The 24,990-nt window shown below is 48.0% G+C and overlaps 1 protein-coding gene across 3 annotated transcripts; it reads right to left on the bottom strand.

Annotated features, from left to right (window-relative positions):
* Positions 1 to 10,736: 10,736 nt before the first annotated feature.
* On the bottom strand, positions 10,737 to 24,722 carry ITGA10 (integrin subunit alpha 10; the record flags this gene model as incomplete). Of its 3 annotated transcripts, none has more annotated exons than XM_080799926.1 (30): positions 10,737 to 10,802; positions 11,100 to 11,213; positions 11,494 to 11,589; positions 12,928 to 13,041; positions 13,194 to 13,274; positions 13,721 to 13,834; positions 13,979 to 14,057; positions 14,491 to 14,580; positions 14,688 to 14,764; positions 14,921 to 15,013; positions 15,185 to 15,326; positions 15,475 to 15,560; positions 15,759 to 15,872; positions 16,272 to 16,414; positions 16,507 to 16,673; positions 17,337 to 17,467; positions 17,916 to 18,119; positions 18,266 to 18,409; positions 18,637 to 18,785; positions 18,972 to 19,116; positions 19,356 to 19,429; positions 19,592 to 19,757; positions 19,955 to 20,105; positions 20,654 to 20,802; positions 20,979 to 21,106; positions 21,860 to 21,974; positions 22,206 to 22,297; positions 22,495 to 22,604; positions 22,764 to 22,875; positions 24,662 to 24,722. In XM_080799926.1, the coding sequence occupies 30 exons, from the start codon at positions 24,720 to 24,722 to the stop codon at positions 10,737 to 10,739; spliced, it is 3,507 nt and encodes a 1,168-aa protein (XP_080656052.1). The 3 variants fall into 3 exon arrangements, with proteins under 3 accessions (XP_080656052.1, XP_080656053.1, XP_080656054.1); XM_080799927.1 differs by having other exon boundaries at positions 24,671 to 24,722; XM_080799928.1 differs by lacking the exons at positions 21,860 to 21,974; positions 22,206 to 22,297; positions 22,495 to 22,604; positions 24,662 to 24,722 and having other exon boundaries at positions 22,764 to 22,851.
* Between the last annotated feature and the right edge of the window lie 268 nt (positions 24,723 to 24,990).

The following is a 24,990-nucleotide window of genomic DNA, read 5'->3' as shown; positions in this document are numbered from 1 at the left end:
CCTGAGCTGAAGGCAGAGGCTTGACCCACTGAGCCACCCATGTGCCCCCCACCCCATGGTTGCTACATTCTTAAAGGGTCTCATGACTGCCTGTAACTCTCACTGATAGTTAATGTGGAAATGAGTGATAATCACCAGAGAAATCTTGTGAACGTAGAAATTTGAAGAAGACATTTATGATTTAATAACTCCCTGCACGTCCCCTCCCCCTTGAGCACTAAGCATATAACCAACAGCTTCATACAGCAAAAGTGCAGCTCTTTCTGCTCATGGGTCCTATCTGTGTGCCACTTAAATAAACTTACCAAGCTGCATCGTACAACATCTGAAGAATTCTTTCTTGACCATCGCTTAATGATCCCACAACATTTTTGGTGGCTGGGACAGAGCCAAAGGAGTGAGTATCAATGCAATTTAGTAAATCTATCTTTACCCCCAGTGTTTGTTTCTTACCTATCCTTTTTCAGAGATGTCCTGAATAGTACGACCCTTTGGAATGTGTCTTGACCGAATGCAGGACAGGACCTCTTACCCATGGTTACACTGTGGCTCTGGCTGCCTGGTGGGACACCTATTGCCCATGGTTACACTCTGGACTCTGGCTGCCTGGTGGGACACCATTACCTCGACCCTAAAGGCATTGGGCTCAGAAGTCAGACTTTCCTATTTTTCCTGTTCTTTTAATGCATATATTCTTGTCAGGGATGGGGTGGCCACATATGTCTTTAGGACAGCTGCCAATTTCAAGACTCCCATGTCAGGTTTCTGCCTAAATAACCAGGCATGATTCCTTGATGAGCCTAAAATCCAAGATACTCTGACTGTGCTTCCCAAAAGAAACTGGTGGGAGCTATCACCTGGTTGGAGCACTCATCCAACAGAGGACTGCTTCCTTGGACTGGATTGTGGATAAAGCTCACAACAAAGTTGCCTGGGGGCACCTGGCTTGCTCAGCTGGCAGAGCATGTGGCTCTTGATCTCAAGGTTCTGAGTTCAAGCCCCACATTGGGCATGGAGCCTACTTATTAAAAAAAAGAAAGAGAAAAAGAGAGAAAGAGGGATTACCCAGATTAGATAGGGGTTCCATACTTTCCTTTTCTCATATCTATCATTTTGTCCTTATGCATGGGCTGTTTGGTGTTCTTGGTCCTGCTCTCAGATTGAAAGTACTTCTATCTTAGATATATGATGCTTAATATGATATAAAATAGCTGCCGCTGGGTATTCTGTAAGACAGATGAATGTCAGGCCTGTAACTCTGAAACCAGTAATACATTATATGTTAATTAATTGAATTTATTTTTTAAAATATTTTATTTATTTGACAGAGACAGAGCACAAGCAGGGGGAGTGGCAGGCAGAGGTAGAAGCAGGCTCCCCGCTGAGCAAGGAGCCGGATGCAGGACTTGATCCCATTACCATGGGATCATGACCTGAGCCAAACGTAGACACTTAACCGACTGAGCCACCCAGACACTCCAGTTAATTGAATTTCAATTTAAAAATGTTTAAAAAAAAATAGCTGCCCCTTCTTAAAAAAGGGCGGGACCTCTACCTGATCCATTAATGATAAAGGCTTACAAAGGGTACTATTATTGGTTGTCAAATATATTGGCTCCCCCAAAATGGAAAGAGGCAACCCCAATCTCTGCTGCATTTCAGTCCATTCTCCAGGACCCGCAGTAGTCTGCAATGAGGAAGCAAAGGGAGGTCGACATCCCTTCTCGGGTAGTACAAAGGTGTCAGAGCCATCAAGAAAGGGGGACACTTCCCAGCTCTGAACCGCAGGAAACTTTGGCAATATTCTTGACAGGACACCATTCGGAAGCCGAAGGGGATTTTGGTAATGGACTCCCACTTAGTTAATGTATTCTCCTCATTCATTTTGTAGGAATTGACTATGGATTCAACTTCCTCAATCCCAAAGGATTCCCCTATGGGCGGTCTTCTAACACACTGGAGTCTATTTGGACAACAGGATTGAAAGAAGCACCTTATCTTCTTCTGTGATAATGCCTGACCTCAGTATTCTCTAGAGAATAATGAAAAATGGCCCATTTAGGGGTCCTTAAATTTCAATACTATTTATCATTTAGACCTTTTTTGTGTCAGGGAAGATGGACTGAAATTCCAAATGATCAGGTCTTTATGGCCCTGTACCAAAATCCTGATCTATTCCATACACCTCTGGAGGGCCTGAGGACATCCCTCTCCTCACCCTCTGTCCCTCAAACCACCATTTGCTCAGCTGCCTTGGGCCCTCCTACTTCTGCTAATCCACCATTAGGCTGTGTTCTGTCATGTTCTCTATGTGCTCCCCTTTGTCTCTCTTGGAAACAGGTTGCTGCCAAGATCATGTACATGCCACCCTCTTTTTCCTGAGTTACTGGTGTTTGCTTTTTCTTTTGTGTGTCAGAAATAGAAATAGACTACTGGATGAATGTTGCCTGACTCTTGTTGCATGGTAGGGGAGGGAAGGGTCTCCTCCCTCATCCACTACTGGGTTAATGGCTATGATAATTGGAGCCAGTTGTCTGTGGTTAGTCTATCTCGGGATGGGGACCTTGAGAAATATTCCCAAGCAGCTACCAAAACTCCTTTCTTTTCGGGGAGGTTCCCTATCTTCTCTGGCTCAACATGGACTACCTATTTTCACTTTTTGTTGGTGGAAAGAAAACATGTGTCTGTTCATCTGTCTGAGCTGTTAAACTCTAGACCCTGAGCCTCTTTCTCTGCTTTCTGGGCTTTTATCTGCCTTCAACCCTGATGGCCACACCTTACCTTGTCTGACTCGACCTCCCCCTCCTCCAGTCTCTGCAGCACCAGGGCACAGCTAGCATAACTGACTCCTACAGCATCTTCTGGGTCTCCAGCGCCTCCAGGCTCCTGCTTCTCCTCCCCTTGTTATCAAAAAGTGAAGAGCACCCCTCCCTGAACTTAAACCGCCCACTTCAGATTTCCCCACAGGTGCTGTAAGTTGACAGTGACCTTTTAAGTTGAAAAAAAGTGAAAAGTCACAGTGACTTTTTAAACAAATGGACTGACTTTTAGGTTGACCCTTTGCAACATATTCTGTATTTAAGCTAATGTAAGTTTGTTAGTTTAATTAAGGTAGACATGTCTTTGGAGTTATCAGGATTAAATAGAAAACTTTTATTCTACCAATGATTGCTAACAGTCAAATAAGCTCGTGTTTTTTCTGTTGCAATTTGTCCCCAAGGATGGGTTAAAATGGGAGTTCATGTCTGTCTCATAAAGTTCTCATGGGTAATTGTTAAAACAGCTTTCAAAATCTTTCCACCTGAAACTTTGAAATTGAATTCATTGGCTATCTAAATCTTTTCCAAATGAGATAAAATACTAAAGCATTGATTACTGAACATAGGTTTATGTGCTTTGGCTTCTTATCACAGAGAAACTGAGGATAACTGGGTCTCTTGGTAAATATGCTTTATGGTTTATTGAAAGATTGTACTATGTGGAAAAACATGTTTTTAGAAATTATGAGATGCATTCATGGGTTTCAGATCTAAAGAATTTTGGTGTAATGGACAGTGCAGAGTTGGTTTACTACTTAGTTTTCACTGAAGACTAAGGTTTCTAAGTGTTAAAATTCTGCTAAATGTAATTAGCATTGATGGAAATAAGCAACTTTGCATGTGGGAAAATAGGAAATATATGAGAAAGATATAAGGAATGGAAGTACACTTTGTTGAGGGAAAAAGAAGATAATTTAGTACTAAAACGAGACTGGTGGTTTAGAGAGAAAAGCCTTAGGACAAAATCTGAATTAAAAAGTTGTAGACGGCTTGTAAAGGGAGATCTTTGGGAAATTTTTTTTTTTTTACTTTTATCCATGCTCTTTTTTTTATTTCTAATATTCTCATTTTACATGATGTTTTCTTGCAACCAGGTAATAATTTCATGCAGCACTTCATAAAATAACACAAAATATTGCATCAAACTTCTAATGTGCTTTAGGTATGTTTGGTTGAGCAGAAAACAGACCCTCTTGTCTTTTGATTTTATAATCCTACTGTCTTTACAGAAAGAACTATCTGCACTACAAGTCTTTCCAGCTCAGCTCTTAGTGATTACTATATAATCCTTAGTTTGCTGAAGTCTGCATCCTTTGTCATTGAGACTTGGTGTTTTCTAGAATCAAAAGGAAGCCACGTGTTTATCAAAAAGTCTATGTGGCTGGGAAAAAAAAAAATCACTCCTTAAAAGTCAAAGCGTACCCACTCCATGGGATTAGCTATGAACTTGTGGAGATGATGGATGGCCCCATTTTCCCTACAATTGAATTGGAGAATGCACCTGGGGATGCCCTAATCTCCCAGGACAAGTCATCTCCCACTTGCTAGTGATTCCTTGAAATTAGGATATTGTTAAGGCTGGACATCGGGCAAAGAAGGCTTCCTAATGGTTTTATCCCTTAGCCATATATATCCTGGGAACCAGGATATATACCTGGGAAGCAGGTATATATATCTGTATATATACATATATATACATATGCATATATATTTACATCTATAGATGTAAAATTACAAGTAGAGGCTTGGGGCGCCTGGGTTGCTCAGTGGTTAAGCCTCTCTGCCTTTGGCCCAGGTCATGATCTCATGATATCATGATCTCATGATCTCAGGGTCCTGGGATCGAGCCTGGGATCAAGCAGGGAGCCTGCTTCCCCCTCTCTCTCTGCTTGCCTCTCTGCCTACTTGTGATCTCTCTGTCAAACAAATAAAATAAAATCTTTTTTAAAAATTACAAGTAGAGGCTTTAGCCAAGCATACAGTGGCCACATTTAACCAAACCCAACATGAAGTCACTCCAATGCCAGCATATTTAGGAATATTTCTATTACTAAAGAGTATGTTTCTTTGCCTATGGCAAATGTTACATGGGACTCTCCAGGCCATAAGAAGGCTTTCTCTTATCCTCAAACTATCAGAAAAAAAGTTTAAGATTTTTTATATATTTATTTGAGAGTGAGCGAGAGCAAGAGGGAGAAGCAGACTCCCTGTTGAGCAGATAGCCCAAGGCAGGGCTCGACCCCAGGACCCCAAGATCATGACCTGATCCCAAGGCAGGTGCTTAACTGACTGAGTCACACAGGTGCCCCTCAAACTATCAAAATTTTAACTGAACATGCCAACCCATAGATAGGCTCATGACAACAAATTCCCTGAGTGTGTAGTCCTTCCTATCAAGACAGTCAGGAAAGATTACAAGTATGGGACAGATATATATGGCTTAGTCCTACAGTAGGACAACTAAGCCAAAAAGCCCTTTTATGCTGGGAACAGAAAAACCATACCCTTGATTCATGATCCAATAGTACTTGCCAAATGAGATAGCTCCCTCCAAGAAGCCTATGAGCTTACCATTATTTTACCGGCAACCCGTTGGTTTGCTACTGACTAGATGAGGTGGCCAGATGTCAGAAGGCTAGCACCTAATGGAACACAATGGTTATATGGGCCAAATCTGTGGCCATGGTTTGCACCAGGCTGGATTGGAAGATGTGCTACAAGTTATGCCGGGATTCATGGCCGTAGCACTAAGACTAGCGCCAATCCTGCTAATCTTCCATATGTAAAACAATGAGGGACAAGATCTGTGTTCCATGGATATGACCATCTGACATCTATTTTTCTTCCATCGGTAGTTTTAGAAGATGTCATATGGCACCTTGAGGCCCTTGATAAATACATAATTAAGGCCTTAAGTGACTCTCAGAATAGCATTACATTATTAAGCACTAAAGTAACTCAAATGTGTAAAGCATTTCTACAAAATAGAATGGCAATAGACGTCTTAGGAGCATAAGGAGGAACATGTGACATTACTAAAGTAGAATGTTGTGTCCACATTCCAGAAATATAACAGGATGACTTGCTGATATAAATAACCAAATCAGTGCTCTTAAAGACCCTCCACTGTCTTAAAGGTGTTAATGGTTGGTTAAATTCCTGGTCAGGAGGTGGACTGTGGTCCACCCTAAAGGGTCTTCTTATCACACTTCTGACTTTTACTATAGTATGAATTCTAATATGTTGTCTCTTTTGCTTTGTTCTCTCCTATTTTTGAGATACATGCAAGCAGTTCTTGACTCCTTTGCCCAGCCGATAGACGAGCCTTACTACTCGAAACAAGTTCACCCCAATGTCCCCTCTGGACTCTACAGCAGTGGCCTTCCATAATAGTTACTTATAGAGATAGATCAGTCCGTAGGTAAGGACTTCTCTACAACCCCTGTCAGCTTGAAGAAGTTACAGAAAATGAGCCCTTTGCCTTTCAACAAGCTTAAAGATTTAAGGACCGAAGATTGATCAGGGGGAAATGATGAGGGACAGAAGCAGAAACATGTTCACCTTTAGCCCAAAAGGTCACCTATGGTCTTCATAGTTTTGGTAAGGATCAAATTCATGCTGGTTACTGCATTCTTTTTTTTTTAACTTTTTTAAAATTTATTTGACAGAAAGAAAGAGCACAAGCAGTGGGAGCAGCAGGCAGAGGGAGAGGGAGAAGCAGGATCCCCACTGGCCATGGAGTCTGATGAGGGACTCAATCCCAGGACCCTGAGATCATGACCTGAGCTAAAGGCAGCTGCTTAACCAACTGAGCCACTCAGACATCCTGGTTACTACATTCTTAAAGGGTCTCATCACTGCCTGTAAATTTTACAAGGTTAATATTGAACTGAATGATAATCAGCAGAGAAATCTTGAGAAGGTAATTTTACAAGTAAAAATTTGAAGACAATACTTAAAATCTAATACTCCCTGTGCGTCCTCTCCTTCCTGAGTGCTAAGCATATAAGCACCAGCTTCATACAGCAAAAGTGCAGCTCCTTCTGCCCACAGGTCCTATCCCTGTCCTGCTTACCAAAGCTTACTCAGCTGCATCATACAGGGTCTCAAGAATTCTTTCTTGGGGCACCTGGCTGACCCAGTAAGTGAGGCACATCACTCCTGATCTCAGGACTGTGAGTTCAGGCCCCATGCTGGGCGTGGAGCCTACTTAAAAAAAAAAAAATCTTTCTTGACCATCATGCTCAAAGATCCCCCAACATCTTCTCTTCCCTGAGGCCAGAGCCACCACTCAAAGGCCTCTGGAAGCCGAAAGCCTACTTGCTAAAGCTGAGTTCTTCATGTGGCTTACAAAGCACAGCAGAAGCCGTACCCCGCCTTCTCCAGTCTCCCCTCTCCCATGTCCGCAAATAGCCCCATGCTCAGGCTGTCCTAATCCACTACCACTCCCTTCCCCACTGGTGATTAATCCTCTCTGGAACGCCTGCTCTCACACTTGGTGGCCCCCCAAACCACTTTCTTTTCTGTAAAGATTTCCCTTACAACTCTGCCACCCCTGCTCAAAAAGCATGCCTCTTGTGCAGGACACACTTCTAATCCTTACTGCCATGTTGCATAGCAATCACCTTTGCCATTATTTGTTTCCATGTTTGTTTTTCCTACAAGACTGGACTCTTTGGTGGTAGGAGTGGTGTTTTATATTGTTCTCATCACCGGGCACATGGTAGGTTCTTAATGGCTGATGCGTGAATGAATGAAAGATGAAGGAAGGGATGAAGAAGCAACAGAGAAGAAAGGAAGGGATACTCCTGTGTCTGAGGAGAGTCTCTTCTTTCCCAGGTAGCTTCTCAAAACAGCGCTGCCTCAAAGGAAGAGGTAACAAGCTTACTGAAGAATAGGGTGGGTTAGAGAAAGTCCCATTCTGGAGCTCAAGGCTAGAGAAGAGAGGGACCTCTAGGTGGGGAAAATATTTAAAATGCTCCTTTAATCACATTGATAAAGAATTAGATGAACCAGTCCTCAAAGAACTCCATCTACCTTTTGGCGCTGACTGGGGATAAAGAGGGGGAGATTTGTCCACATTACCACATCAGAAATTGTATGCTCCACAAAGGCTGATCAAGCAATAGCTTATGTGAAGTGCACTGAGGGTCACCATGGACTCCTCCTGCCACAAATAACTCACCAGCTTGCCACAGAATGGTTGTCTCTGCCTATTGGCCGGACCAGCCACCATTTTTGGAGTTAAGCAACAGAGAGAGAGAGAGAAACGTGGTCTTATTTCTAAGGCCGTTGCTTACATGCACATGTCCCTCAAAGGTACTAGAAGAAAAAATTTTGTCTAAAAAAAATCAAGTAGACTTGATTTCTTCCACTAGAACCTTCTAATGGTCTTAGTGGGCATGAGGGCTTGTGTCAAAGGGGATGAAGCATGGGATAAGATTTAGCATCAGGAGACAATAACACACAGGAGAAACAAGGCCTATGTGAAGGGGAGGTGGGTCATCAGATTAGGAACATACCCGGTGCTTCCATAGACCTTCTGACTTAATCCTCGTGATACACAGGGAAGGCCGATTATTTTATAACAAAATAGTTTTATAACAACAGTTAACCTTTATTGAGTACCTAGTATATGTTCACTTTACTTGAATTATCTCATTTGGTCCTCACAACCTTAGTAAGTTAAAGACAAGAAAGCCAAGACTTAAATAAATTAAATCCGTCCAAGGTCAAAAAGTGGTATAGCTGAGATTTAAATGCAAGTCTGTCTTCATTCTTTTTTAAAAAATATTTTATTTATTTATTTGACAGAGAGAGATCACAAGTAGGCAGAGAGGCAGGCAGGAAGCAGGCTCCCTGCTGAACAGAGAGCCCGATGCGGGGCTCGATCCCAGGACCCTTGATCCCAGGACCCTGAGATCATGACCTGAGCTGAAGGCAGAGGCTTTAACCCACTGAGCCACCCAGGCGCCCCTATGTCTTCATTCTTAACCACTGTACCTCTTACTGCTATGTGAGCCTCAGGGTAATTATGACTTGCCCAAGACCACACAGCTAATAAATGGCAGATTTGGGGTTTCAATCTAGGCCTATGTGCTTACCAGACCTACACAATTTATAGTCTGTAGTCACTTAACTAGGTGAGGATTGCAGGAGGCTAGAAGACATCTCCAGGGAGAGAATCACAGAAAACATTCCGAATATCTTATAACTTTGCCTTCCAGGAACTCAACTATATAAGGTCTCGGGCGGTCCAAGAATCTTTCTCTCACCATTCCTGAGCAGTCCATATCCTAGGGAACTCAAAGAGAGCCAGAAGTAATTTGACACTGAACTTTATTTGTTCTGACCATCTGATACGTTGTCCACCCTGCTAGGAAACAGAGACAATGTCCTATGCAGAAGACCAGAGACGTGCCAAGATAAACATTGTGCCCAGGCCACAAGAACAGCCCTGAAGAACAAGTTCTGTGGCTGCTGGTCAACTGCCCGGTCAGGTCTCCTCTCCTCTCAGCACAAAACAGGTGCAGATTCTTCAAATGACCATCAGAGCCACAGCTTGGAGACCAATAACAGACTTTGGTATCCAAAGTCTTGATGACAAAGAAATATACGTTACCCAGTCATTGGTGGAGAATCTAATTCGCTCTACTACTGGTCAGGACCACCTCACCAGGTGACCCAGAGATGGAAATTGGAACTTTCCAGTAAATATCAGGCAAGGGCTGGCAAACTGATTCCACCAGAGAAGCCCTACCAAGAATGACTTCAGTGGCCCCAGAAACATTTTCCTAGGAGCTATTTGTGCCACACAACCAATGATAAGCAGATAAGGGCTTGCTCCCCAGAGACCTCCGGTCACCCACTTTGGCTTCTTCATCAATGCAGACCTGACTAGGGTTTATGGGGTGTTTAGACCCCATGGAGCTGCTGCTTCCCAAAACCGGTGAAAGGGTTTCCCACCATCAAGAGGAAATTGTCTCCCTTCTCTCTGGTTTCTAGAAGGTGACTCTAAGGAGGGCTCATGAGTGTGTGAGACCTGAGAGAGGAGAAAACACCCCCCAGGGTATCCAACTCTCCTCCACTGGCCATGACCAAAACAAGGAGACTCTTCTCTGCTATTCCAGCTCTAGCCACCTGGGGGCCCGTGGCTCCGGAGAATCAGGCGCCCTGCCTGGGCTTTGCTCCCAGGGAAGGCCATGAGTTGGGAAACCCATGCCCCGAAGGCCTGGGGCAGCTCAGTTTCACAGGCACCTGAGGGCGGGCCAGGGCACCATGAAGTCTCGGGTTTCAGGGGGATGGCAGTTGCCCGTCTAAAGACTTCTCTGTTCCTTGGAATTGTACAGAATGTCTCTTGTGGCTTTTCCTCCTCCCTCCTTTTTTCCTGTTGACTCTCCCCATCCGGCTCTCTGAATCACCAGACTCCACAGGAAAGCAGCAGATGTTGACTTTACTTTTTGAAGCCAACATCAGCTCCCTTCTGTGGAGTGGGGAGCAGACAGGAAGGTGAGAGGCAGGGAATGGAGGAGGATCTGCCCTCACCCTTTCCAAATTTGAGGGAGGATTGTAGGGGGAATCTAAAAGATATCAGGGAAACTGGGCAAAAAAATTATTGATTCCTGGGGATAAGGAAAAAGGGGCACCCAACCAAGGCCCCAGAGTTGGCTGTGGCAGTGGGATCATGAGAAGGGAAGCACAGGGGGAGAGTGTTTCTGCTTTGGGCACCAGCCCTTGTCTTCTGAGGTAAGGCCTCATCTCTTGCCAGCAGCATCCTCATGACTCAAAAGTCAAGTCAGGCTGCAGGTCTGGGGAGACAGTCTAGAGGCTCTTCTTGTCCATCTGAGCCCCCAAACCTTGGCTCTCAAGTCTTTTGGAGAAGCTGCCAAGAAGACTTTCTAGGGCTTTATTCTACATTCATTGCTCTAATTTCTCTTCTCTTTTTTCTTCCTCGGGGATTTTCTTTCGGGCAAAGAAGCCAAGCTGTAGAGGAAGAGAGAAGAGTCATCACCCAATGTCCTGCTTGGGGACCTTGCCAAGGGCCCTCAGACATATCTGAAATCTTCACTTTTGTTCTGCTCCCCAAAATGAGATTCTAGTTTATTTTATTTGGCTTAGTTTCATTCAGCCAACATTTGTAGAGTATAGTGGAAGAGATCCGGGCAGAACACCCATAGCCTACTTAGCTGGACAGCACAAATCCAGTTCTCCCTGTCATATTCCAGGAGCCCTCAACTCACAGGCGTCATGTCCCATACTTACCACCAAAGCTGTGCTTACCTTCCAAAGACAGAAGACAAGGAGAGCAAGCAGGAGCAGCCCTCCCAGGACACTGCCAATGAGGATCCACAGGGAGATGAGGACAGGGCGTGTCTGAATCACCTCCAGCAGGCTCTGTATGGGGAGGAGAGCTGTTTGGTACTGGTATCCTTTCTCCCAGCTAGCCTCACCTCACATATGAGGGTGAAATAGAAGCCTCGAAATAGAAGAATAAAAAGAAAGCAACTGAGGCAGGAATAAAGGCAGTGGGATCCCAGCGTCCTGATTTATCCCTTCTGACTCCCCAGCTGCTGCCTTATGAGGATATCTCTGTTCTAAAAAAGCCCCCAGGTGCCCTTGCCACATTCCCACCCTCACTCTTTCCATGGCTCTCAAACTCAGGATCCTGTCCCACCTCACTCCAACGAGAGGCTTCTGTCAGCTGTAGGACACTGCCTTCCTTAGCTCCCAGCTCAAAGGTGCTGACCACTGTCAGAGACTTGAATTTGGCCTGTGGAAGACATTGAGAATGAGCCATCATAGGTGGTGTGGTCCTAGAACCCCAATAGCAAAGATGAGGCTGGTAGGCATAACTTCCAGCATCTTTTAGACCAGAAGAAAAGGCTGGAGATCAATGGAGAAAGAGAGGAAGGGTAATAGAGGGATAAGACCCTGGCCCTTCATATATGTGTTTGCCCTACCCAGTATTATTTAGCTCCCCTTTCTTTGGCTAACCCCTGCCCTTTCTTCAGGTTGAAGTTTAGAGGTCATCCCCTCTGGGAATTAGGAAGTGTTTCCTTCTAATCTCCGTCACCCTGGATTAGGTCATAATATTCTGTTTACATCTCTGTCTTTCACCACTGGATTAGAAGATCCTTGTCAAGAAGATCCTTGGTCAAGAGCTCTCTCTCATAAACATCTGTGTCTCTAGTGCCTAGTGCCTAACACACTCTCAAGTACACACTGGTTTCTCAATAAAGCTTTTTTGAAAAAATAAATGAATGAATGAAAAAAGGATACCAAAGAGTGATAGAGAACCAGACTTAGAGAAGGATCGTGTTTCAGACTCAACTTTCCCATAAAATATGCCTACATCCCAGGGATCCTGCGCTATTCACAGTGAATCACCCCTCATAGCTGTTATAGCTGTTATAATTAATAGCTGTTATAATTAAGTATCATTTCCCTACTCAGAAACTCACACTGACTCCTGACTGCCTATCACATTGAGTTCAATTTCATCTCCCTAGCTTTGGAGAACTTTCACAACCTAGATCCGTTTCAGCTCTACAATCTTGCCTCCCATTACCCTCCAATACCTATCATGCACGTAATATCAACTATCCATTCATTCATTTAAGAGACATGTATTGGGCCACTATAATGAGTTAGGCATGGTGCTAAGTGTTGGGGATATTCTCCTCAGTGTCTGCCTAATACAGGTCCTTTAACATAGTAGGCTCTTGATAGATTATTAATAATAAAATATTTTTTATTTTAAAATTTTAAAAACAAAAAATTAATTAAGTAATTGGCTAAATTTAGATATCCTATAAATGTTGGTTATTGATATAACACCAAGGGATGATAAACAGAGGAAAATATAGGGATAATAACTAGTTTTAATGAATCCATCTCATTATTCATTTATTCTTTACAACCCCATGAAGTAGGTATTATCTTCCCCACTCTAGAGATGGAGAGAAGGAATCAGAGAGAGATTAAATAACTTGCTCAAGGTCCAACAGCTCGTGAGAGACAAAGGTGGAACTTGAACATGAGTCTTTTCCAAAGACTAGGCTGAAGTTCCAGGTAGGAGCGGAAGAGGAGAGTGGAAGAAAAGATTTACCCTCCGGAAAAATTCATTGTGAACCAGCCTCAGTAGTCCAACAGAGACCTCAGTCCCCTTTGCCAGTCGCCCAAGATGGCACCTCACGACCTGACAGCGAGTGTTCGTCCCGTTCTGCCGGAAGAGAGAGCCAGATAAAGATCTTGGGGTGGAAAAATCACCTACTCCCCACTCCAATTTCTATCCCCTGTCCAAAGTCTCTGAAGTCTACCACTCCCCACTGCATTCCCACTCTGGACATCTTTTCATCTTCTTGTGACTCATACCAGTCTGCTTGTGTGTTGAAACTCCTCTGGGTGCACAGGAGGCCTTGGGGGCTTGGTCAGGTTCTGTACCGTGCAGCTTGCCTACAGGGAGATGCAACTTGAGTGACCCTCTTTTTTTTTTTTTCTTTTTTAAAGACTCTATTTATTTATTTGACAGAGAGAGACAGCGAGAGAGGGAACACAAGCAGGGGGAGTGGGAGAGGGAGAAGCAAGGTTCATGCTGAGCAGGGAGCTGCACGCGGGCTTGATCCCAGGATCCCAGGGTCATGACCCGAGCTGAAGGCAGACGCTTAACGACTGAGCCACCCAGGCGCTCCTTGAGTGACCCTCTTGACGGTGAGAGGCCAGCCACTCCAGGCTGAGCAGGAGCATACTCCCCACGTATACTCCCCATGTACACCACATGTGTTAAAGAAAGGTCTCCCAGGGTGAGGAGTCCTGAGAGCAGTGACCCAGCAGATAGAGGCTCTGGGGAAATTCACCAGATTGAGGTGGTAGAGTTCCATACACCCTTAGCCCAGACTCACATTGTTTGTGATGACTTGAGACAGTGACAGGAAGTAATTGCCCCCATGGGCTACAGCTGGAAGGAGGGCTGAGATGACCAGGCCACTGACCACATAGCAGCCAAGGTTCTGAACCTATGAGGAGGGTTGGAAATGGGAAGAAGTGGGAGACAGAAGCTCCTTCCTCATCTGTTCCCCTTTCCCCTAGGTGCCACTGGAAAATGAAAAGAGACTCCTCCCCCTCCCCCTGCTCATGCCGAGGTCCCTCCAGCTTCTCACCCTAAGAGTGGTTTTGAATTCGGGACCCACCGGGAGGGTCCCGTATGGGTGAACCTCATAGCGGTGCAGAGTGGACTCACTGCGTGGACACCAAGTCAGGAAGAACACAGTCACAGCCATGACACAGACACAGGGGCACATGATCAGCCCACAGACATGGATTCAGGGAAGGCAGAGCCAGCACATGGATAAAGAGATGGTGGTACATAAAGAAGATCGAAATGGGACATGACATGGACTTGGCACAAACTTGATGGCCACATCCCATACCCCTCACCCCACCTGCAATCCCCAGGGCCTAGAGCAAAGCCCTAAACCTAGGATGCATAGGTATACCTATACCCAGGAAAGTAAGTTGCTTTAAAGTTTCAACTGGAGTGGGATTGAGGGCAAAAAGATGGAGCAGCCCCAAGTGTTTGGGGGAAACACCAAAACACATGGAAGGAAAGGAAGGAAACTTAGAGTATGAGTCTGGGGTCAGAATGGAGTGCTAGTGGGGAGATGAGCCATACCTGGAGAATAGAAGGTGGGGTTCATATTGAACGTGGGCTGAGGTCTGGGCTGTGTTATCTTGAAGGGTCCCATTTCTCTCCAGGCTATTGCTGTAGGGTTAGGGGGAGAGGCTCATGTCCTAGCCCCCTCTCATACACCCTTTCCCCCAACAAGCCCCAACAGGAGAGGCCTGGGAGGAAGTTCCCTTTGTTCTCACCTGGTGGCAGTCAGCCTCACAAGGACCTGGCTCAGGAGGGAGGAGCAGCTAAACTCAAACTCCAGCAGGAAGGTCACCTGGGGTCATATGGGGTCATGGTCTCTTCCTCTTCATGAGGCCAGCAGGGCACCAGGAGCTCTTGTGTACCCCCTTCCCTAAATTCCCAGGCCCCGCAGATTCCAGCCCCTGCTGTCTCAGAGCTGCTCTCTTTCTCGTTCTGGGCCCCCACTCACCTTGGCTCCAGTCCGAAAGACAGGGTGTCCCACACTGCAGAGCCGGACATGGGGAGAAGGGGTGGTGCATTCCACCTTCACTGGGCTGTCCCTCTGAGAGCAGAGGAGTGGGGGTGGGGCCAGAGCTGAGGCTGCAGGGGCTCTCCTGCCTGCAGCCTCCAAACACTGAGCCTTTCTCTGGAGCCCTTCACAGCCCAGGCCAATACCCCAATCTCCTTTCTCCTCCTGCCCTGACTCCTCCCCAACCTCCTCCACCCCAGGCACCTGAGGCATGAAACTGGCCAGGTGGAGGTTTCTAGAGAAGCTGAGACTCAGGCTAGTGTTGTAGGCATTTTCCTTCCTGTTCTCCAGGGTTGCTGACACCAACACTTTCTGCCGACCCCCTCGAACCACGAATGGGTCCTTCCTAGGATAAGGGAGAGCCCAGGAGTTGAAAAAGCTGCGGAAAGCATCGCTTCTGCCTTCCTAGGCAAGAAACAACCCTCTCGCTCCCTTCAAGTTCCTTCTGGTCTGTCTCAGGTCACCCTGGTTGGGCTAGCTCATGTCTGTCTCACCTGGAGCCTTTGATGTCCATATTAGCCCGAAGCGCCAGGTCTGTGACACATTCATTGTCAGGGCCACAGTCCTTCGAGAAGGGGACCTAAAGGGGAAAGAAGGGGGTGAGGACTGATGGAAGGCAAGGAGGAAGGAATGGAATTGGGGCAAAGTGAAAAGAGAAGAGCGGAAGCCCAGGTCAAATTTTGCCGTGCTATCAGGTGTCCACCCTCCATGTCTCTCGAATTCACTGAGGGGGGCATTGTTGGGACCCAGGGGCGGGGCGGGGCTTGGCACCGCTGACCAGCTTTCTTATGGAGGTGGGTGAGCCCTCATCCAGCACAGGCCCTGGCTTCGTGGTGTTGTCCAATGCAAAGGTCACAGTCAGGGCCAGTGGCCGGAGGTAATCAGAGGTATCCTGAGAAAAACCAGAGTAGAGGATCACGGGGAGCCAGGTTTAGGGGTACAGCCCTGGCCCCTGGCACAATGGGATGACTGAGCACCTTCTGTATGCTGGGTACTGTCCTAAGGTATCAATCCCATTACACCGGATTCTAACACAACTCCCTCGATGTAGTTATTATTAGTATCTCCTCCTCTGAGGCCAGGAAGCTGAGGTGTGCAGGCTGTGTGACTTGCCAGAGTTCACAGGCAGTAGAGGGTGGAGCTAGGCTTCAAACCCAGATCAGGCTGACCTTCCTCACTCTCCTTCCTCAGCCCTGGCTTTTGGGCCAGCCCAGCAGGTATTCCTCCTCCAGTCAGCCTTCCCCTGGCTCCCAGGCCCTGTGGCTAATGAAGCATTACTGCCCCTCCTCACCAGCACGTGGAAGCGCAGCTGCTCACAAGTGACATTTCCCACACTGAGCCGGAGCCGCCGTGGGGACAGCCTCTGGCCAGAGCCATCAAACACGGCACGTGCCCCCGCCGTCCACTCATCCAGGGATGCTGTAAAGCGCAGATCTGGATGGGGCAGGTAGGAGCGAGGGTGAAGAGGGGTCCAGGGACCAAGGCAGGCCGGGTTGAGAGGTGCTTAGGATGCTCGGGTCACTCACAGAATCGGCGATCCCAGCGGCCGGGAGTGCTCGAGGTCACTTGGAAACAAAGGGCTGCAGATAGGCAGGCTGCCTCTTGGCCTCGCCGGCTGCAGTCCCTCTGAACCACACTGATGGCTGGCGGGGTCACCTCCAGGGAGGGGGCCAGGTGGACGATGGGCCGGGAGCTGGGAGCAGGGTGGGGAAGAAATGCTAGCCAAGAGCAAAGCCCTTTGAAAAAAGCAGTCCCCAGTATTGGCCTCCCAAAGGTCAAGGACAAGAACGAGGGGCTGGATGTACACGTGTCACCCTCCCCAGAACCTTCGGGCAGAAAGAGAATAGCTGACATTGAAGAAATGCTTGCCGTATGCTAGGCACCGCGTCAAGATCTTTACCCCACTGGGGCACTGAATCCTCAGAACAAGCCTATGAGGTAGGCACTGTGATTGTTCCCATTTTCAGAACTAGGAAATGGAGGAACAGAGCAAATTGGTTAAGAAATCCAAATCTAGGGTGCCTGGGTGGCTCCATGGGGTGGGTTAAGTGTCTACCTTCAGCTCAGGTCATCATCCCAGCAGGGAGCCTGCTCCTCCCTCTCCCTCTGCCCCCCACCCCCCACCCAACCCGGCTTGTGCTCTCTCTTGCTCACTCTTTCTGGCAAATAAATGAAATCTTTAAAAAAGAAAGAAAGAAAGAAAGAAAGAAAGAAAGAAAGAAAGAAAGAAAGAAAGAAAGAAAGAAAGAAAGAAAGAAAAAAAGAAAGAAAGAAAGAGAAAGAAACCCAAATCTCAGTCTGTGGCTCCCAAGCCCTTGCTTTTCACAGCTTACAGTCCTGAGCTGGGACGGCTCACCTGAGCAGGACGGCTGCCCCCTGGGCCCCCACAGCCACATCTACCAGCTCATCTCCATCCAGATCCAGCCGGCCGTCCACACTGCGGCCAAAGTAGCTGAGGGCCTGTGGCATGGAGATGGCAGCAATCCTCTAAGAGGAAGAAAGGAGAAACTGAGCAGGGACACTCATGCCTGGGGACCCAGGCCACATACCTGGCACACAATAAAGAATAAGAGAATAAGAAGGGGGGGACGCCTGGGTGGCTCAGTTGGTTAAGCATCTGGCTTTGGCTCCAGTCCTGGCATAGAGCCCTGCATCGGGCTCCCTTCTCAGTGGAGAGTCTGCTTCTTCGTCTGCCTCTCCCCCTCAAATAAATAAAATCTTAAAAGGAGAGAGAGAGAGAATAAGAAGGAATAAGAGAAACTAGCCTGTGTCCAGGACTCCCTAGTATAGCAAACTGTATCCTACCCGACTACTGATAAAAAAAAAACACTTGTCCATTTTGGGTTGCAAGATCAGGGAAACATCAATGAACGAGGAGCACAGCCCCTACTCCTTCCTTCCACCCACTCCCCTGCTTTATCTGGACACTCCTGACCTGGGCGGGCCGGGGCCTAAGCCCACTCTGGGTGCCATGATACAGGTACAGTGCTCCACGATGCCCATCCTCCAGGGGCGCCCCCACAGCCACATCAGCAAAACCATCTTGGTTCAGATCAGGAAGGGCACCCATGGCAAAGCCAAACCGAGCATCCTGGGGGGGTTCTGGCTGAAGCGTTCCCTGGAGTGTCAGCAAGGACTGCTGGTGGAGGGAGAAGACGGAAGACGCTGACCTGGCCTGGCAGTTCCAGCCTCTCGGCCAGCCTGTGAATGGAAGAAACTTCCCTCCCTTCTCCGCTTCATGCCCCCCTCTGCAGACAAGTTCAAGGGGGACCCAGCAAGTCTCACCTGACCCACCAGATACACATAAACACGTCCTGTTTCCTTGTTCTGGGGTCCCAGGAACATGGGGGCACCCACAAGTAAGACATCGGTTGTTCCATCCCCATCCGTATCCAATGGGCAGAGCTCACTGCCAAAGTAGGAGCCAATCTGGGGAGCGGTGGGGAGTGGTGACCCCAGAGAAAAGACAAGGTGATTGTGGACAATTGAGAGGTATTCGCCAGCCCGCCCTTCTCGTCCTCACACCCCTGACAGACTCTGCCAACCAGAATTCAACAAAGACTTTTCAGGCTCCTCTCTTAGCCCTTCCCTTTCCTCCCCCACAGCCTGAAGGTCCCTCAGGATCCAAGGGTCCCACCCTCCCTTGGATGCCCTACCTGCTCCCCCTGGAGGCTCTGGGCAACCCTCACAGCCCCATCTTTCTTAAGCTGGAAGGCGATGACCTTTCCTCTATGTCTAAACCGAGGAGCCCCTGAGAGAAAGAGGCGGCGTCCACCCCGCAAAAGCATGGAGGAAACAGAGTAACCTAGAAGTGGGCAAGGAATCAGGGGTGAAAGAGTAAAAAGATGGGGTCAGAGTAGGAGGGTTCCCTAAAGGCACAGGAGGAGGTCCCAAGAAAATTAGCAGATCGGTGAGACACTGCTCTCATACCCCCCACTGGTGAAACATTTCCTCCTCACCCCCTCATCACCTGCAACCCTCCGCTACTCACCCAAGTAGGCTGCGTGGTTTTGCAAAGCAGGGGGGAACTCATCTTCTAGGGCTGTCCGTGGGGGAAAAAGGCAGTGACCGTCTTCAAGCCATAACACGGAGCCCCCCCAGTCATAGGCCCCCACCATTCCAAAGAGAATCCCATCCTGTTGGGCAGAAACAGATGGGGACACTTGAAAAGACAACAGGAAATGAGGAGTAAAAACCCCAGAAGTGAGAAGTCACTAAGAGTATGCTGGGATCTGTTGGAAAGGCACAGAAGGGTCAGCATGGACACTGGTTAAAGGAGAAATCTAGAAGAGCCCTGGGGTGAAGTTGCCTGAGTCTCAGGTTGGGAGGAGTCAGATGTTGAGAGGGGTCACAGCAGGGTCAGAGTCTGTCCAACCTTCAGCCGATGAGTAGAGAAACCAATCTGAGACATTTCCAGGCCAAAAGAGCTTTCATTTTCTCCACGGGACCCTTGAGCATGAGAAAATATCAAGACAGTATCAGGGAAGACATCTCCTCTGACTTACTGAACTCACCACAGAACCTTACCTACACCCAGCCTGCCCCTTCCCTGTCCCCCATTTCTCCAGAGTAATTGTCATTACTCTGGCCATTACCCTCAAGAGTCATTACCCTCAAGGCCAAAAATCCGGTCTCCCAGTGCATCTACAATGTCAGTCAGTGCAGCTTCATCGGTGACATTGAAGAAGAATCTCTCATCTGGGTCACTGGCGATCGTCCTGATTTCCCGCAGGAAAGAGGTGGGGTCTCGCTGCCTCCGGAGGTAGTGGCCAAGGACCTGGGGACAGGAGATCCAGGTGGGGTCAGTTAACTATGCGGAGGGAGATGTCAGAGCTGGCCCCAGAACACAGTCAAAGCGAAGGAAAGGAAAGATGGCTGATCTTTGGGAAGTGCTTACTGCTCATCTTCTTCAAGTTCCCAGTCCTCCGTGTTACCACCCCACTCCATCCCGCCAGGTCCAGAGGACATTCTCACCGCGATCCCATAGCGGGTCACTCTTCTAGCCTCACAGGCCTTTAGTGCTGTAGGAAGCTCCTCCCCATCATGCGATTCTCCATCAGTGACAACCACCAGCAGCCGGGCAGCCTCTGGTCGGCCCCCACGGGACAGACTGAATCCTTCTGTGCTGAGAAGAGAGAGAAAGTAGTGAGGTGTGATCACGTGTATGCAAACACACACACACACACACACACACACACACACACGCACACACACACTGTCAGCAGTTCACTGAAGTCCGGCATCTCGCCTTTTAGTCCATCTCCCTGACAGTGTCCGGCACGGGGACTGGCATACAGTAAGGACTAAAACGTCTGAATGACATAGAACATATAGAGTGGCATATCCTCCACGCAAATAAGTACAAAATCCATTTACTCATAGGTTCATTCAGCAACTATTCCATTGGAGAGAGGACACACTCAGAGAGTATGAATCACGTTTGGCAAGCAGGCTAGGACGTGAGTGGTGGAGAACCCAAAGGCCAAGGTCAAAGTGAGAGTGCAGGGATAGGGAGAGTTCCAGCTACAGTGATAAATAAATCAGAAACATGGAAAGACACAAACATAGACACTTTGAAGAATGTGATGAGATGTGCTGTACTCCAGACCCTCCCCTAACCCTTCCAGGCCCTCCTCACTCTGGCCTCCCAGGCTCCCCTTCCCAATGCCTCACCAGGCCACCAGGATTGCTTGGGCAGTCTTTGTTTCTCGTCCCTCTCGTCGACTCAGGTTCCTCGCTGCCCTCACCACTTCTTCCTTGGTTCGGAAATCTCCCAGGGACCACTCATGCACAGGACTCTCCCCATACTGTACAAGTCCCACCTGAAAACAATGTGTGCACTCACATGGAATGCATATACTGAGGGAGAAGATAGTATGTGAGGGCAGGGAGAGGGGCATTTGGATACTCCCAAAGATACTGCCTACATTCAACTCCACTCCTCCCCCATCCCTGCCATCTCTCCCCCTACAAGGCCATCCATATTGCCGTCTCTTACCTGTATCTGCTCTGGGTCAATAAACAGTCTCCCTACCAGTCTTCGCAGGAAAGTCTGAACTTCAGACCAGGGGTAGATGCTGTTGGAGCCATCCAAGACGATGACAACATCCATGTAGGTGGGACAGCCTAGGAGGAGGGGGTTGCTGATGAGGAATAAAGGTATAGAAGGATATTGGGCGTGGGGACAACAAGGGAAGAGGTCACAGGAGGGTACATTCCATTCAAACACGTTTTAGGCACTTCTGAGCATGCAAGGAAGGTAGTGTGCTAGGCTCTGGGTCAATGTAGAAATGAGTAAAAGAGGAGACAGGCATGCATACAATTTACAAGAAGAAGAAAGAGAAGAAGAAGGAGGAGAAGAGGGAGAAGAAGAGGAAGGAGAAGGAGAAGAAAGGAGGAGAAGGAGGAGGAATTAAGGGCTAGGTAAAAACAGGGCACCCCCGATGCTGTAGGACAACAGAGAGTCAGTTCTGATGGTACCGGAGTCAAAGGAGGTGGCAACAGAAGACGTTGGAAGAGAGGAGAATATAAGGAAAGGCATTTGCATGGAGAACACTTTAAACAAAAGGACAGGAGGTATAAAATAGATAACAAGGGGAGAATGGGGAGGGAAATGCCATGGCCAAGGCGCAGTGTGTGGAAGGATATGGTAAGAGTTGAGTTTTTGAAGTTGGTTAGATCTGTTCATGGAGTCTTGATGCCCTGGCAAAGAGTCTGAATTCTAATCTGTTAGGAAACATGGAACCTTTGCAGACATATTAGGAAACAATGAGGAAAGCTACGCAGGCCCCCTGTCCAGCATCATACTCTGTTGCCCCGGCTTTTTCCCACCCTGCACCCGGTTCTGGGACTGAGTCCTCAGGTCCTTCTTCTGCTTACGTTGTGCGGTGGGTGCCAGGCTTCCCTGGGGCCGGAATGAAGCATCTACACGGGCACATATCCCAGAACTGAAGACAGAGGAGCCACAAGCACGGGACCAGAGAGGGGCACAAGCCTGGGGAGCGGGGGAGAAGTATTACCCCCAGGGCTTGGGAGCACACTCTCAGCACTGCCCCTAGGAACCAGGAGTCACTGGAAGCACCCCCTGGGATTCCCCTCCTTGCTTTCTAGGGTTTTAAACTTCTCGACCTTGACCCTCCACATGGATCAGATTCCCTTACCATGCTGCTCTTTCCTCTGCCAAAATCCTTCAGAGACCCCCACCACCACCCTTCCCTTAGCTCACCATGAATCCCCCATCATTGTCTATCTCTAGTAGAGACATTCCCAGGTGCATATTCATAGCAGGATGAGATGAATTTCCCAGTGGATAGTCACCTGGTTGGATGGGGATGGAAGAGAATGAGATCATGGGGTCCCCTATGAGGTTCTTGAATTTAGGGCGATTTGGAAAGAGGATGAGATCAGGATCAAGTCAAAGACAAGGGAATGTATAGGATATGGGGGTGAACATAAGGTGGTTACTAGCCTATCAGGTTAGGGGTTAGGAGTGGAAGAGTGGGGCATCTTCTTACCCAAGTGGCCTTTGGCACATGGAGCACTGTGGGAACCTCCTACAGGGCAGCGATAAACATCACCCCTTCTGTCACCTGAAGGCCCATCCCAGGGGGCACCCACCAGCATCCTGGAGGAGGACATGAGTATAAGCATTTTGTGAACATGACCTTTGAGACAGGCCAGAGGGAAAATGCGTAAGGGTAGTGAGCCAATTCCCATCTGCCTTGCCTTCCCTTTAAGAGCTCTACCACAGTCCAATCCCGTGGCCCTCTGGTTTCCTCCTCACCATCGACGTCCACCCCCGACATGTTGTAAGACACTATATCCGAATTCAGCCTCAGGTGGCCCTGGGAATAGGCGTGGGCGATGCACATCCAGATTAAAGGGAGAGCACAGACCTGGGGGGCAGGGTCATAAGGATAGGAGGAAGTGGTCAGAGAGGCTAATAAATACTGGAAGAGGTACAACCAGAGAGGAAGCACAGAGGGAACATTTTGATCTCAGTCTATCTCCCCGTTTCTTACTCAGGAACTCAGAGCTCCAAGCAAGGATGATCTCCTTCCTGTGTTTGGGTCCAGATGTCTAACCTGTGGCCCTCTGCCATGCTGGTGCACAGCTGTATTTCCATTCCTATCCCTGAAATCTCATTCACAGACATGTCTGGAAGGGTCAGGTTCCTCTTTTCCACATCATTCCTCCTACACATCCTCCCCGAGAAGCTGCAAGAGTCAAAGAGGGAGAGGGCCTTTCTGCAGCCCAGAACTATTGTTCCTTCCAGATGCTCCCCAAACTCAGGAACTCAGGGAGGACAAGAGGAGGCTAGTGAGTACTGCTGGTCTCTCCTCGTTCTTTCTCTTCAGGACTCCCAGTGTCATTTTCACACTCTCAATCTCTTTCTCCACTGTCTAGGTCCCTGCATGATTCCAGCCCTGAAAACCCGACTGGTCGTTAACTGGGTGGGGCCACTCTCCTGCCCACACACATGGTTTGCCAACCATCCTTACCAAGGGTCCTATAACCCCAAAGTTTCCCACAGTCCGCTTCTTTTTGAACTCATCCACCCTCCCAACTGCCCCTTGCTTACCTGCCTTTCTTCCTTAACTTTCAGCCCACCCTAAAAACATCCTGTACTCTTGTCCTGGCTGATTCTCTCCCCTTTCCCACTCACACCAATCCCTTTAAAATCAGAGCTGGTATGGGGTACCTGGCTGGCTCAGTCAGGACAGCATGCTATCCTTGACCTCAGGGTTATGAGTTCAAGCCCCATGTTGGGCACAGAATTTACTTAAAAATAAAATAAAATTTAAAAAATGTAAAGAGGGGTGCCTGGGTGGCTTAGTGGATTAAGCGTCTGCCTTTGGTTCGGGTCATGATCTCAGGGTCCTGGGATCGAGCCCTGCATCGGGCTCTCTGCTCAGCGAGGAGCCTGCTTCTCCCCCTCTCTCTGCCTGCCTCTCTGCCTGCTTGTGATCTCTCTCTCTGTGTCAAATAAATAAATAAAATCTTTTAAAAAAATGTAAAGAAATCAGAGCTGGTATTTTAGGAAACAAAGATTATAGGGCACTGGTGAGGAAAAATTCCAAGCCTCTGGTCCCTCCCATGGTTCTTCCCTGCCCTGCTCTCTCCTTTCAAGCAACTAGCTCTCAGGCCACCCCCACCACCCATGGCTATAAGCTCTGTCTCAAACCACATTCCTTTTCGGAAAGGTGTTTTCTATGTGAGCCTTTTTGCATCCAGGAAACTGGCAGGGCTGTATGACTAGCAACCGTAGCTCATTGGTTAGATAAACTGAGTTCTCACAGGAGTTAGTTATGCCTCGGGCTCCAGAGACCACCAAGGGTTGAAGGAAGTTGGGAGGAGGATAATAGGAATCAGACTAGCCACGTGGAAGGTCACATCATACTTCCTTTTGGTCCACTCACTCCTCCAGAGCTTAGGATAAAGATTTTAGATAATGGGACACAAATCTAACCCAAGGACCTGCCAGTCTCATTCCCGAAGCACTCATATTTGCGGGCATAAGAATGAAAACTTGCACAAACACACAAACACGCACACACACACACGCACACAACCCACAGAATCAAGTGTTAACTTGTCACCTAACTCCAAAGATTTTAACCTTGAAGTTCCCAATGCCCAACAACCCATACACCTTCCTACCCCACCAGGAACCAAGTTAACCTTCCTCACCTGTCAGGAACATCACCGGCAAGAGCAGGTGAAGGATGAGGGCGAGTTCCATGCCTGCCTGTTCTCTGTCTGCGTGAGAAGTCCTCTGTGCCTCTGTCCTTCTCTTTTTCTGTTTTCTTTACTTTCCCTCCCATCCTGCCCCCTCCCACTGGCAGCTAAAAATAAAATGGGAGGAGTGATGGTGGGAACTCCGGGGAGCCCCAGACCAGGAAAAGGAGGACTGAGTGATCTTAGCCAATTTCTCTGCTCTGGTGCTGCCCCCTGGAGGCATCAGCTCAATATCCAAAGAGCACGAGTCTTGATTTCTTGCAGTTTCTTTC

This window comes from Martes martes, assembly GCF_963455335.1.
Source record: "Martes martes genome assembly, chromosome: 4".
Classification (NCBI taxonomy): Eukaryota; Metazoa; Chordata; class Mammalia; order Carnivora; family Mustelidae; genus Martes; species Martes martes.
Note: the sequence above shows the minus strand (reverse complement) of the source record. Positions and strands in the feature narration are given on the sequence as shown.